Below are 14,426 nucleotides of genomic sequence, written 5' to 3'. Positions count from 1 at the left end.
TTGATATCTCTCCTTCCCTCGTCCACTACGTCTGATTCATCGCCAAGTCTGGTCCATTTTGCTTCCTAAATATTCCAAATCTGTCACCTTTTCTCCATCCCACACCGGCCTCCCTGGTCTAAGCCACCACCACCCTCTTCCTCAGGCACTGCCACGGGCTTCCCACGGGTCCCCTACGTCCAGCCTTGCACATCTGCAGTTGTTCTTCCAGCCACAAGCACAGTGATCTCCTTTAAAACACAACCTTGAACACATCTCCTCTGCCCAAAACTCTTCAGTGCCTTCTGGTTGAGTCAAAATCCAAACTCCTCCAGGCCCATCCTCAGCTGTTTCCCTAGCCTCCCCATCACACTCTGCTCTGCCCGGGCCTTTTGGTCCCTTGAATATGGCTCTGCACATTTTGCCACCTGGGCTGCAGTACTCTCACTCAGCCTTTGGGTTTCAGATAAAAGCTCCCTTCTCAGGGAACTGTTCCCTAACTTGCCCCACCCATCCTTAATGAGGTAGTGTCCCCTATAAATTTGGGGTTCCTTGTACTTTCTCTTTGCAGACCTTCACAGAGTTGGCAATTGTGCATTTCTCAGGTTATTGGGTGAATGACTGTATCTCCCCCGCTACACACACACAGGATGGAAGGTCGGGGACAAAGACTTTGTCTGACTTTCTAACTGCTGCATCCTTAGCCTGGCACATAGTAGGCGCTCCAAAAATATTTGATGAATCAGTAAGTGGAACAAGCATAGAAGAGCAGTCTGAGGGAGGGGGTGTGGCAGTAACCAGGCAACCCCGCCATGTGTCCTTCCGTCCACCCATTCATCCATCCATCCACACATCCCTTCATGGAGTCACTTACACATTCAGCAGTGCCCACTCTGAGCACAGCACTGAAGTGTGAGCTGAAGGACAGAGACAAATAATGGAGCATCCGTAACCAGTGGGCAGAGTGCTGAGGCCAGGACAAAGAAGAGCCTGGTTCTGAGCCACGGGGTGTAAGTCGCGAAGGAGCCACAGATGAAGGAGGCAACCCTTTACTGCCTTGGTGTGCCTGCAACTCACATGAGGGTGTGTGTGGCTGAATGCACGCCTGCATGTGCATCACTGATGTGTGCAGGGCAGGCACTGAGAGGTGAGCAGAGACAAAGTGGCTCTTCCCAGCACCCCTCCATGCCTCAATAGCTCCTGCATTACACCGAGAGCTATGAGCTATTCTGGCCCAAAAGGAGAGCACTGAGCTGGTAGAAATAATTTTCCCCCAGGGAGAAGACAGCAGCCAAGCACAGAGAGCTCTGGGCTCAGGAGCCAGCAGGCACAGTGCCCTTGGGACTCAGTGGGGGCAGACAGGAGCCAGACTACCAGGCATGGCTCCCACTGGCAGTTCTGGAAGCCGGGCAGGCGTAGAGAGAGGACACATACAAGCCAGGTGTGCTGAGAGGAGTGAGTGAGTGAGTGAAGGAAAGAACAGATGAATGAGCTGCCTCTTCCTGAACTACCCTTTTCTCCAGCCTGAGTCTGGCGCTGGAACAGGAGACAACTCCCATACCCTGAGCGAGTCTTCACTCTTCTTGACACAAGCCGCACTATGGGCCTGATGAGCACAGTTGTTAACTAAATGCGTGAGTGAGTAAATAAATGGCTGAGTGGATGAAGATTTCTAAACTCGCCTTTCCTGGCCAGGGTACTTTGTGCATAGCAGGGTCCAGTAGCATTTGCCCAGGGACCAGAGATAATACCAACACTAGTCATTCTGATGCCATTCACTAGCATTTATTGCCAAACACCACAAATTCCTTCACATGCCTCATTTCGTTTACTCCTTACATTGGCTCTGGGAGGTAAGTACTATTATCCCCATTTTTCAGATGAGAAAACTGAGGCTCAGAGAAATGAAGCAAATTACCAAGGTCACACATACAGTAAAATAGTGGAACTGGACTCAAACTCTGGTCTGACTTTGGATCTCATGGTCTTAGGTCCCCTCACGTTAAGAGGATTATCGGGAACTTGGGGGAGGACGCACAGGTGCAGAAGCCGCAGGAGGCACCACGAAATCTGTTCTACTTTGTTCTGCCTGGTAGTTGCTCTGTGCAACCCCTCCTCTTGGTCTTGGCAGAGTGAGAGGACAAAAAACTAATGTGGGATAGGTAGGATAAGAATCCCTTCCCCTGTTCCCAAGGGGACAGCTAGATGACAAGGGAGAGCCTGGAGCCACCATGCTGGCAGCCACACAGCCTTGGCAGTGATGGTGCCAGGGCATTGAGAAATCAAGAAAGGACATGCTGGCCATCCAGCCAGACTCTGGAAGGACACAGTGCAGGCAGCAGCAGTGATGCCCAGAGCTGGCAACTCCCCAGTGAGAGGGAAGGTCATATTACCCAAGCAGCCTCTGAAGTCTGTCTGGAGCAAGCCTCTCCTGAGTCCCTCCCAGGCCCCAGTTCTCTGCTTAGCTCTGCCAGGTATGTGTGTGGGACTGGGGAAAGGAATGGAAGAAGGAGTCGGTGTGGTCTTTGTCCTTTGAAAGCTTGCCATTGCAGCTGACAGCAAACCCCAAAGGGAGACCCAGCCAGACAGGTCTGAGGAAGTTCAGAGAAAAGAGAAAGAGAGTCTGGAGGAAGTAGAGGCTGGAAGTGGATTCAAGACCCAGAGTGGCTTACTTCAGTAGTTCAACAACATCTTCAAAGATATGGCTTGTTCTGTCTCTTCTTAGTAGGCCTCTTTGGCCTCTTGGTGTGGTTCCTTCATCATCCAAAAGTGGCTGCTATTGCACCAGACATCACCTATTCACATATGCAGAAAACAAAAAGTTCCTCCTTAAGGCATCTCTTTTTTAACAATAAAAAAATTTTCATAAGCTCACAGAAGATATACTTTTGTATTTCACTAGCCAGAACTGCATCACATAATATTTTCTAAATCAGTTACTGGTGGGGAGAGGGGTCTTCATCCTATTGGTTTAGACTAATCACTATTAACAGAGGAGGGGCTAGCACATGGCCGAGCGAGGGCGAATATTGAAATGGTACTGAAACAAGAAAGAAGGATGGGAGATGAATTGACTGTTTGCAGCCAGCCATGTCTTTTGTATTTCCCATAACTCTTTTTTTCTCATTTCATTTTTGTTCTTTTTCTTTTGATAACTTTGGTATCAACCATCACTCTTTTATACACCATAAAACCCAGCCAGACTATGCTATTCACTATGTCCCATTGATGTCCTAGGTTTCCTCTGCTCATGCTCTTTCTTCCAGTAATTTCCTACTTCATCTCCGTAAGTCCAAATCCTCCTCACCTTTCAAGAGTCAGCTCCAATGCCCTCTTCCTCCAGGCAGCCCTCCATGGTTACTCATGGAGATCGGAGCTCCCCCTCTGAGCCTTCACATCTGTGCATGAATTTCCTATACTTTCCATTTTCCAGGTTTTATTTTTTGGTTGGGTTTAAAAAAAATATATTGGTCTCTCCTACTCATCTGTGAGCATGAGCACTGAATTTGCAGAGCACTTATATGTGGTGTGGCACATAGTAGGTCTTCACTAGATTTTGGTTCACTGATAAATGAGCAACTGCCAGGGATTTCTCTCATTAGCATCTGGTAACTTGGCCACAAACCTGTTAAGGCTCATTTCTGAAACTTGCAAAGGACCTAGCCCAGAACTTGGCACATAAGTGTTCAGTAAGTGTTCACTGGATGGATAAATGAGTCAGTGGTACACACGAGGTGCACTGTAGATGCTGAGTGAATGTCGCCACCCTCTCGATGGTGAGCTCTTTGGGAGAATTATGTCTTTAGGTTTCCATCGTCCCAAGAGTACCTAACGGTCTGTCTGGCTCATTAGGGAATGCTCTGTAACAGTTTGTGGAATGAATGAATGAAGGAATGGATGTCTCTACCCTAGGCTGTGAATGCCTTGAGAGCAAGGACTACATCTGGCCTACTTCCCGGGCTGAGAAGAGTCAGGTGCACATGGTGTGGCTGTAATGTGTATGAAAATGCTTCATCACTTTTGGTAAACAGCCGCTGTCCCAAATCCCCTGAAGACTACCCAGCCCTATCACCCTAGCCCTTACCACAGGGACTATCTCCTGGACCTCCCCTCTCCTTGGCCTCTGGGACCCTGTAGTCAATGTGGCTGGTGTCTATGCTGCCTCAAGTTGTTAATATTTCCCGCATCGTGCCTGCCCCCTCTGTCTGCCCCACAGAGTGACAGGGCGTCGGCAGGACCCAGAACAGAGCAGGTGCTCGGTGACTGCCAGAGACTGGAGCTGTGGGACTCTTCCCGGGGCTGTCAGGGAGCTGGGAGGCAGGGGGCACACCCAGGGATGGGGCTGCTCTCTTCTTCCCATACCCACTAGAGAAACCCAGCCCTAGGTGGGAGCATCAAGGATCTGCTGGGTCACAGGAGCCTGAGCAAGGACAGAGACTCACCTGTCCTGCAAGGGGGCTTAGGGCCCACAGGGGTCCTAGGCAAATGGTGGCGGCTTCAGTCCGGGCACATGGGGATGAGTCCGGCTGGGCCCTGCAGCAAGAGAGATGGGAAGAGTAGAGGAGGGGTGCAGGGAGAAGGGGGCTCTGCTGGCCCTCCCCGCACAGCCGAAGCTTCCCCAACGGCATGGTGTGGATGCTGATTTGTGTCCTGAGCCTCTGTCTTGAGCCATCTCTACTGGAATGAGGTTGGCAGGCCAGGGGCAGGCCAATGAACCTTCACAAATCCCGAGCGGGGCCGTCACCCACCCACACACGTCCCCACCTTTCCTCCTCCCGGTTCTCTGGAACCCATTCCAGTCAAGCACGTGCACCCACCATTCCACCAAATCGCTGCCAACAAGGTCACGCATGACCTCCACCCCGCTAACTCCAATGGGCAAGTCCGAATCCACATCGGCCCTATCAGTAGGATCACCATGTGATTTATCATCCAAACTGGGGGACATTATGAACAGTTATGCCACGGAGCTGTCCCCGGCAAAGTTGGGCAGACGCTCACCCCCCAACGGCAGGCAGCATCGGGCACAGTTCACCACTCCCTCCTTACAGCACTTTCTTCTGTTGGCTCCGAGGATATCTCCCTTTTCCTCCTCTTTTCTCTTTCAGTCTCTCTTGCTGTTTCCTCCTCATCTCCTGGATCACCATAGCTGTGGGCCCCCGCGTTTAGTCCCCAGATCTCTTCTCCACCGACAGCCACTCCTTGGTGCTCTCACCCAGTCTCAACTTGAAATGCCACTCAAATTCCCAAAGTGCTACCTGCAGGAGGACCTCACCCCTGAACTCCTGGCCATGGAAGACTGCTCTGCATCTCTGCTTGATGTCTAATAAGCATTCGGGGTGCAACCTGTCCAAAACATGACTGTAACAAGTCAAAGTCAGTTCCTGATCACCCCCCAAATCTGCTCTTCAGCTCTGAACAAAAGCTTATTCCCGCTGCCCAGGCTGAGGGCATGGTCATGCTCAGTTGCTGTCTTCCCTCAAACCCCATTTCTGACCCATCAACATATTCTGTGGCCCAGCCTCCCTTTTCAGCGTCTCCATTGCTCCCCTTGATCCAAGCCCCTCACTAGTCCTCTACCAGACTATTGAAATATTCCCACAGGCCCCTTCCAAACCCAGAATCTGCCTATCTTAACACAATAGCCAGCCAGCATGATTTTTTTTTTTTTGAGACAAGCCCTCACCCAGGCTGGCGTGATCATGGCTCACTGCAGCCTCAACTTCCCCAGGCTCAGATGATCCCCCCCAACTCAGCCTCCAAAATAGCTGGGACTACAGGCACATGCCAGCACGCCCAGACAATTTTTCTATTTTTTGTAGAGACAGGGTTTTGCCATGTTGCCCAGGCTGGTCTTGAACTCCTGGGCTCAAGTGATCTGGCTGCCTCAGCCTCCCAAAGGGCTGGGATTACAGGTATAAGCCACCATACCTGGCCACATTTTTTTTTTCTTTAGAGACAGGGTCTTACTCTGTCGCCCAGGCTGGAGTATGTTAGTGGTGGGATCATAGCTCACTGCAGCCTTGAACTCCTGGGCTCAAGAAATCCTTCTGCCTCAGTCTCCCAAGTAGCTGGGACTACAAGCACATGCCACCAATCCTGGATAATTTTTTAAAATTGTTTTTTGTAGAAACAGAATCTTGATATGTTGTCTAGGCTGATCTTGAGCTCCTGGACTCAAGGAATCCTCCTGCCTCAGCCTCTCAAAGTGCTGAGATTACAGGTCTGAACCACCATCATCCCAGCCCAGATGATCTTTTAAAACATAAGTCAGAGCATGTCCTCTGCTCAAACCCTCTTAGGGGTCTCTTCTCACTCAGAGTAAAAACCCAAGAGAGCCTGTAGGCCCTGACTGCACCTCCACACCGCTCTGACCTCATCTGCTGCTGCTTCCCCTGCACTTCCTCCACTTCAGCAACCCCGGACCTCCTGATGTTCCTCCTTCCCACTAGACACATGCTGCTGACCTCAGGACCTTTGCACTTGCTGTTGCCCTAGCCTGGAACCCTCTTCTCCCAGCTTTGTGCACAACTCTGTCCCTCACTTAAGATGTCTGTTTAAATGTCATCTTAAGGACAAAGCCTTCCCTGACTACACTGTATAAATGATCATTTATAATAATGATGATGGATGGACAGATAAACAGCAAATCCCACCACCCCCAGAACTTCCTGCACCTTACTCTGCTTTGCTTTCTCCACTGCACTTGCCATGATGCGACACCTTATTTGTTTATTGTCTGTGTCCCCACCTGGCAAGGACCCTACCTGTTTCTTTTTGCTGTGCCTAGAACAACACTGAGTGGAAACTCACAAATATTTGTGAAATGAAGGAATGTTTATCAGATCGTCATGCCTACTCAGTCACATGTGTGACGGCAGACACATGTTCGCATACACATAGAAGCCATAAGCATACATGTAGACCCATGGGCAGACAGACGCATTATAAGAGGTGAGGCTGAAGTGTGGACAGGGCAAAGCCAACATTCATTGAGCCAGGCCAGGGCTCAATTTTTCATCTCATTTGGGATTAAATGGCTCTGTGCAGGAGGCTGAGACCTGCAGCCCAGGGAAGGCCACCAACATGCCCCAGGTCCCAGGAGAGCTGCGTGCAGCTGCAGGACTCCACAGCTGCTTCCCTGGACTGATTCTGAATGCCAGGACAGGGTCCTGTAGTCACTGTCCATTCAGGAAAAGCAGCTGCAGCAGGAAAAGGAGGGAGGAGGCCAATGTGTCCATGGCAGCCCTAGCAGGGCTGCGCAGAGCGGTGAAGAGTTGGCAGGCTGCCAGGGCACCTAGCCAAGATGCCCCTGGGAGGACCTGGAGGCTGAGGTATGAAGGGCCAGGAGGGGGAGGGAGAGGTGAGGATGGGAGGGCCAGGGCCCCATCCTCAAACAATAGGGCAGATTGTGCTCTCACGAGGGGGGCAGGCTGGCCCTGCCAGATGTGACTCTGACACCGGGTTGCACCCAGAGGTGCATTTTTTCCCATTCCCCAGAGATGCCTTCTGCCTGGGGAGTCCAAGTCCCAGGTTCGAGGCACTGCTTTGTCATGAAGTATGCTTGGTAGAGTCCTCTTGGACTTTACCTTTCTCCTCTCTAAAGTGGAGATCTTGGCTGGGCACAGTGGCTCACACCTGTAATCCCAGCACTTTGGGAGGCCAAGGTGGGTGGATCACCTGAGGTCAGGAGTTCAAGAACAGCCTGACCAACATGGTGAAACCCCATCTCTACTAAAAAAAAAAATTAGCCAGGCTTGGTGGTGTGCACCTGTAATCCCAGCTACTCAGGAGGCTGAGGCAAGAGAATTGCTTGAGCCTGGGAGGCGGAGGTTGCAGTGAGCCAAAATTGCACCACTGCACCCCAGCCTAGGCCACAGAAAGAAACTCTGTCTCAAAAAAAAGAAAATGAATAAAATTTTAAAAATACATCAAGTGGGATCCGACTCCAGGTCTTTGCCTTGGACAGCCCTTCTACCAAGAGCACCTTCTCCTCCCCAACACCCCAAATTCCACATGTCCAGATGCATCCTGCACTTGAGCTACAAGTGCTGTCTCAGCTTGTTCCAACCTCTGGACCTTTGCACATGCTGTTCCCTCTGTGTGGAACTATTTTGTGCACAGCTCCTTCTCATTCTCCCAGACTCGGCCCAATGCCACCTCCTCTGAGAGGACCTCCCTCCCTGATACTGTATCCTTAACAACGCACTCACTCCATTCCCTCCACCATTCTCTCTCACTTCCTGCTTCTTTACTTTTCTTCTCAATATTTTATATTAAATTATATTTAGCTTCATTCTTCTATTGTCTGCGTCCCCCACCAGAAGGTCATTTCCATGAGGGTTAGGGCTTCATTTTTTTTTTTTTTTTTTTTTTTTTTTTTTTTTTTTTTTTTGTTTTTTTTTTTTTTTTTTTTTTTTTTTTTTTTTTTTTTGAGACAGAGTCTTGATCTGTCACCCAGGCTGGAGTGAAGTGGTGTGATCTCAGCTCACTACAATCTCCGCCTCCCAGGTTCAAGCCATTCTCCTGCCTCAGCCTCCTGAGTAGTTCGGGTTACAGGCACACCCCACCACGCCCAGCTAATTTTTGTATTTTTAGTAGAGGTGGGGTTTCACCTTGTTGGCGACCAGGCTGGTCTCGAACTCCTGACCTCAAGTGATCCCCCCGCCTTGGCCTCCCAAAGTCTTGGGATTACAGGTGTGAGTCACCCCACCCGGTCAGGACTTCATTTTTTTATTGCTGTGTCTCCAGTGCCCAGCACATGGACTGGCATCAGAGAGGTGCTGTGGAAAGAATAAAGGAATAACCAGAAGAAATGCTTCTCTTTGCTGATAGATCACTGAATAACTGATTCCATCTTGCTGTCTTAAAAGAAGAAACGATTGTTAAAGTATGTTGAATAAATGAATGATTGGAAGAAGAAAACGCTGTTCTGTCTCCCTGCTTGTGGCAGACCCTCGTGTTTGGTGACTGAATGAATGATTGAATCTCAGCGCCTCCCATCCTTGTAAAAGGTGTTAGAAATAAAGAAATAAAGGAAAGGAGAGAAGAGGAGCAACAGCTGGGTGTCTGCAAACATTGGCGGATCTCCCCTTGCGCGCCCCTCCCTCGACCTCGGCAGCCCACTGCAGAAGTGGCCACAGCCTCCCTCCAAATTCTGTCTCTCTCCAGCTCCTCCCCTGCTCTGCATCCCTGCAGGGCTGTGATGGGCCCTGGAGCTGCTTGTTGGAGTCAGGGGAACAGTTCCCGTGGTGCACGCAGGGAAGCCATACGCTCCAGGAAATGAAGGCTTCGGAGAGGCACCTCCTCCTCACCCATAACTCCAGCCTCATTACGACCAGCCCAGGTCATAATTCAGGGAATCAAAGACAGATCCCTGGAGGCGGCAGCACAGAGCAGGGGTTGCTGAGCAGAGCTGGCAGCGTCGGGCACTGTCATGCCCAGGCCCATAGAAGTTGTTCTGTACCCAGGCAGGGTGTGTTCACAGCAGGCTCACGGGTCCTCCTGACCCTATTAGTTCCAGCTTGGGCCTATAGGGAAAGAGGGAACAGCAAGGTCCAGACCCCTCCCCTCCATTCTTCCCTGTGGAGTGTGGACTTCTTCCCACTCTCATTGCCCAGAACTGCAGCTTAACCCCCTCACCATCACCCTCACCTTCCAGCAATGACTCCCCACCCTGAAACTCCTTCCATAAAGATTTTCTGGAGCAGATTCTAGAAAAAAAGTACTGAGGAATTAGGCATCTACAAAATGGGAATAAAAAAACTTTCAGAGTCATGACTCCCATGAGTTAAAGGGATGGGAATTGCCCACTGTGATGCTGGGTTAAAGAAGGTGGTCTGTCACTCCTGTAATCCCAGCACTTTGGGAGGCCGAGGTGGGCAGATCATGAGGTCAGGAGATCGAGACCATCCTGGCTAACATGGTGAAACCCTGTCTCTACTAAAAATACAATTAGCCAGGTAGGCCCCTATAGTCCCAGCTGCTCGGGAGGTTGAGACAGGAGAGTCCCTCAAACCCAGGAGGCAGAGGTTACAGTGAGCCAAGATCCCGCCACTGCATGCACTCCAGCCTGGGCAACAGAGCAAGACAGTGTCTCAGAAACCAAGATGATCTGCATTTCTTCTTCCCTAGAGAGGCCACTTCCTTTGTTCTCAGGAAGATCTGGCTAGAGCCAGGTCAGACACCCCCACCCCCACCGGCTACACACCGTCTGCCCAGCCACACACCCCTGTTCATGATCTAACCCCTCAAACTGGCCAGATCACTCAGCCACCATGCACACTCCTCTGCCTGAAATGCCCACCCTTTTCTTCCCATCAGCTCAGATGTCACCTCCTCCGAGAAGTAGCCCTGATTGTCTCCTGCCTACCTTCCCTTTCCAAACACAGGAGCTCAGTCCCTTCCCTGAGCCCCACAGCTCTCAGGGTGTCCAGACACAGACACTTTTATAGCCCCGATCACACACCACCTGGCATTTAGGTTGTTACAAGAGGGGTTTCACCTTCCACCCCACAAAACTGTGAGTTTATTTACCGTGCCTCTGGCAAGCAGGCCAAACCTGGCACAAAGTTGGAGCTTGGTGGACTTGAGCTGTTGAACTGAGCTGAACTGGGCTCAGGGGAAGGAGGAATGGGGATTGAGCCCCTCATCCCCACGCACTCCTCTCTGTGCCTGAAATTCCTCCATTAAGCAGCATCGCTGTCCCCTGTAAACACCCACATTAAGCCATTATTCATCATTATGGCTTGAGTAGGCGTTAGTCCCTCAGATCCTCTCCTGCTGAAAGCAGGATCTGATGGAGACAGGGGAGGAGAGATGGATGGATCTGGGGACCGCAGGCTGGTCCAGGAGTGGGGAGGAAAGGTGTCTCTCAGACTCTGGAAAAGAACTGTTTTCTGGGGGAATGTGAAGGCACCAGAGGCAAGCTCAGAGGGCTTGTGGCCCTGCCTGGGGTCACTCAAGGTGTCTCCAAGCCAGGCCCTCTGGGACTAAGGTGCTCTACCCCTAAGCCGCTGTGGGGGTGGGGGCACTTCAGAGGGCCTTTCTTTGGTGCCTGTTTCAGATGGAATGACCTGTCTGTGCTGCGAGGGATAGGAGGGCAGGCATATTGGGTGGTAGTCTGGGTGCTGGGCTTCTGTGCACCCAGGAGGCCTGGGTCTTGGGGGCTCTTGAAGATGCCTTCTAGAAGCACCTGGGGTGGGAAGTTCTGGGGACTGGGCAGGGCTGGAGAGATTGTCAGCCAGGGCAGGGGCTCGGGCTGCTAGTGTCTCTGCTTGTGTGGGCATGCGGGCTGGGCTGAGGAGGGGCTGGAGAAAGGCTCAGGAGGGTGGAAGAGCAGGGGCATGTGACACCAGGTGAAAGAGGCTGCGGTGCGCGGGAGAAGTTGCGGTGTGCCCCGAGAGGGCGCGTACTACACGATGGGTTCAAGAAGAGGGGACCACTGTGAGTCTCCATGGTGTCTGTCCGACTCTGCACAGTACCAGGCAAAGTAGGTGCTTATTTAGTACCTACAAGAGGAAAGATAGACTCTTCTTGCCCTCCCTGCACACAGAAGCCCCTCTGATGTTTTCTTGTTTCTCTTGCAGGCTCCTGATGGAACCGGAAGGCCCCTAGTCCTGGCAGGATCTGCCGGCCCGAACCCGCATCGTCTCTGCGCAGGGACCATGGCGCTTCCCGGACTCTGGAGCTGCCCAGGCGCTGCCTAGTGATCCACACGCGACGCGGCGAGGGGGGCGCGGGCGGGGACCCCGGGGGCTGTCCATGCCCCGGGTGCGGCCGCGCCCCCTCCCCCTCCAGCCGGGCACCCCCGCGGCTGGGCAGCGTTCAGGGCCGCGGGCCTGTCCGGGTGCCCCGTTCGGGGCGACAACCCGGCGGCCGTGCTGAGGCCACCATGTGACACGGCGCCGCTTCGTTGCGCGACCGAGCGGCGGCGCTCTGGTGCCTCCCGTCCATGCTCCTGGGCCCCGCTCCCGCGCAGGCCAAGCATGAGGCCGAGGCCCGACGGTAGGGGGCTCCGGGCGGGAGCCGCGCTGTCCCCCGCGCTGCTGCTGCTGCTGCTGCTGCCGCCGCCGCCGCCACTGCTGGGGCGTCTGTGGGCCGCGGGCACCCCCGCGCCGTCGGCGCCCGGGGCTCGGCAGGACGGCGCGCTGGGAGCCGGCCGCGTCAAACGCGGCTGGGTGTGGAACCAGTTCTTCGTGGTGGAGGAGTACACGGGCACGGAGCCCCTGTACGTGGGCAAGGTAAAGTGGGGCCCCACTCCAGCTCCAGATCCCAGGACCCTGGGGACACCCACTGGTAGATGCAAGAACCCCTAGTTCACCTGCCCTTTTAAATCCACTTTCATGTGCCCCCTTGCCAAGGACTGATAAGTGGGTCCTGGGCCCACTCCCACTCCGCCCCATGCCCCCTCCCCCCCCTTTTGCATCTTCGAGAGAGTGCCAGCGGGCAATCTCAGCCCATCGTGTAGCTAGGTACATGTGGGATTTAAGAACACGTTTGTAAATCCGATCATCTGGCACATAATCTGGCCACTCTGCTTAAAATTGTTCAGCAGTTTCCTATGCACTTGGGGTCTAGCCCAAATTCTATCCATGGACTACAAAGATCTGGCTCCTCCTCCAGCCTCATCTCCTGCCACACTCTGAGTTTCAGCCTCACTGCCCTTCTGTTGCTCTTCTGAAAGTCGGTCCAATGCCCATGCACACTCCTGCCACTGCCCCTTCGGCTAGGTTGTTTCTCAACTGAACCGCTCTTTCCTGCTCCTTCCACTGATGACCTTCCACTCACACTACGGGTCTTAGCACCAATGCCACTTTCTCAGAGAAACCCTTCCCGCACACACCAGGCTAGGACGGATCTGCTGTCACATCCCCCTTGAGGTCCCAGTATCTTTCCTTCATAACACTTTAATTATGCATGTGTTTGTTTGATTAGGCAATTAATGTGTGTCTTTCCTTTTGGACCATGTTTGTTTTGCTCACCATGAAATCCCCAGTGCCTAGCACAGACATAGCTTGCAAACTGTTTATTAATTGAATGAATGAATGAACGAATGAATGAAATCTACTTTCTCAAACTCTCTGAGTAAATGCTGGTAAATCTGGCTGAAGATCTGTGCCATAGGAGTACAAGGAGCTGAGAAGGAATTTTATTCATTCTTCAATTCCTGAGCTCCTTGTAGAGCCCAGGTGTGATGCTGGAGAGATAAAGGTGAATGAGATCCAGCCTTTGCCACTTTAGGGATGCCCAGAGTTGCAGAGACACCTGGTGATAAAAAGCTTCACAAGTCAGCACCTGGCACTGAGTAGGCATTCATTAAATGGTATACTTTGTCTGGCTTCATGGAGGAGAAAACACCTGAACTGGGTTTTGATGTAGGTGTAGGAGTTTCTCAGGCTAATGGGAAAGAGGACATAACATATCTAAAGACTTGGAGACCTGAAGGTACCTGATTTGTTCAGGGCCTTGTCAGCAGTTGAGGTGTTGAAGCGGAGGGTTATTGTAGGGCATGGGAGAGGGGTGGTGCCCCAGGACAGTATCTGGCTTTTCTTAAAGCCAACTGGCTTTCCAGGAGGTCTTGGTCAGGAATGTGGGTGGGAAAGGCCCCTCCAGAGCTTCCTGTGTGCTTAAATGAGTATGGAAATTGGGAGGCTGGGCAGTTCTGAGGCTCAGAGATCAGGATCCTTGACAAGGAGAGAAGGAAAGTCTAGATTTAAACCTGTGGGTTTGCTTTGCAGGAAGCTCAGGTTTTCTCTGGTCCAGACACAGTAATTCCTGGCCCTTAGCTACTTTCCCCTATATACATACGGCCAAATGAATGAATGAATGGATGATTCCTACAATTAAGCTGAGCAAGGATTTGACAGACAGAGCTCAGAAAGGTTCAGGGCCTTGCTCAAGATACCCAGCAGCCTAGTAGCAGAGCCAAGGACTCCTCACTTCCAGCCAGGGGTGGGAGATGGTGGTGCTGGAAGAAAGGGGTGAGGGGTAGGGATGGAGTGACCAAGCCCACTACGTGATAGGTGGTAGCCAGTGAAGTAGCTAAGAACGCAGCCTTTGGAGGCAGACACACCTGAGTTTGAGGCCTGGTTTTGCCAACGCCTTCACTGTGTGACCTTGAACAAGTTACTATACCTCCCTGACAGTCTCTTCATCTGTAAAAATAGGGGCTCAGAGAGCCGGCTTCCTAAGGTTGTTGGAGATTAAAAAAGAAAACAGAGCACACAAAGTGTTGAGCCTCCGGCTTCTTTGTTGTCGCTGTTTTTTATTATTCCCATATAAAGTACTTAACCCTTAAACTACAAGATAGAAACCATCATTCCCTTTTGTAGGTAAAGAAACCAAATAGAAGGCAAAGTCATACAATGGATGAGTGGTGTAGCCAAGAGTTGAACCTGTGTGAGTTGAAGTTTTTGTTTTTGTTTGTTTGTTTGAGACAGAGTCTT

General features: G+C 51.9%; 1 protein-coding gene across 1 annotated transcript in view; it reads left to right on the top strand.

Annotated features, from left to right (window-relative positions):
* CDH22 (cadherin 22) overlaps positions 1–14,426 on the top strand; it is a 134,970-nt gene that overhangs the window by 45,702 nt on the left and 74,842 nt on the right. The window contains exon 2 of the mRNA XM_017541285.2: positions 11,568–12,221. Within this exon, the coding sequence (XP_017396774.1) occupies positions 11,967–12,221 (255 nt within the window). The 5' untranslated portion in view covers positions 11,568–11,966. The remainder of the gene's footprint in view (positions 1–11,567; positions 12,222–14,426) is intronic.

This window comes from Cebus imitator, unplaced genomic scaffold (genome assembly GCF_001604975.1).
Source record: "Cebus imitator isolate Cc_AM_T3 unplaced genomic scaffold, Cebus_imitator-1.0 Scaffold132, whole genome shotgun sequence".
Lineage (NCBI taxonomy): Eukaryota > Metazoa > Chordata > Mammalia > Primates > Cebidae > Cebus > Cebus imitator.
The sequence above is the reverse complement of the archived record's forward strand: the minus strand, read 5'-3'. Positions and strand labels throughout refer to the sequence as shown.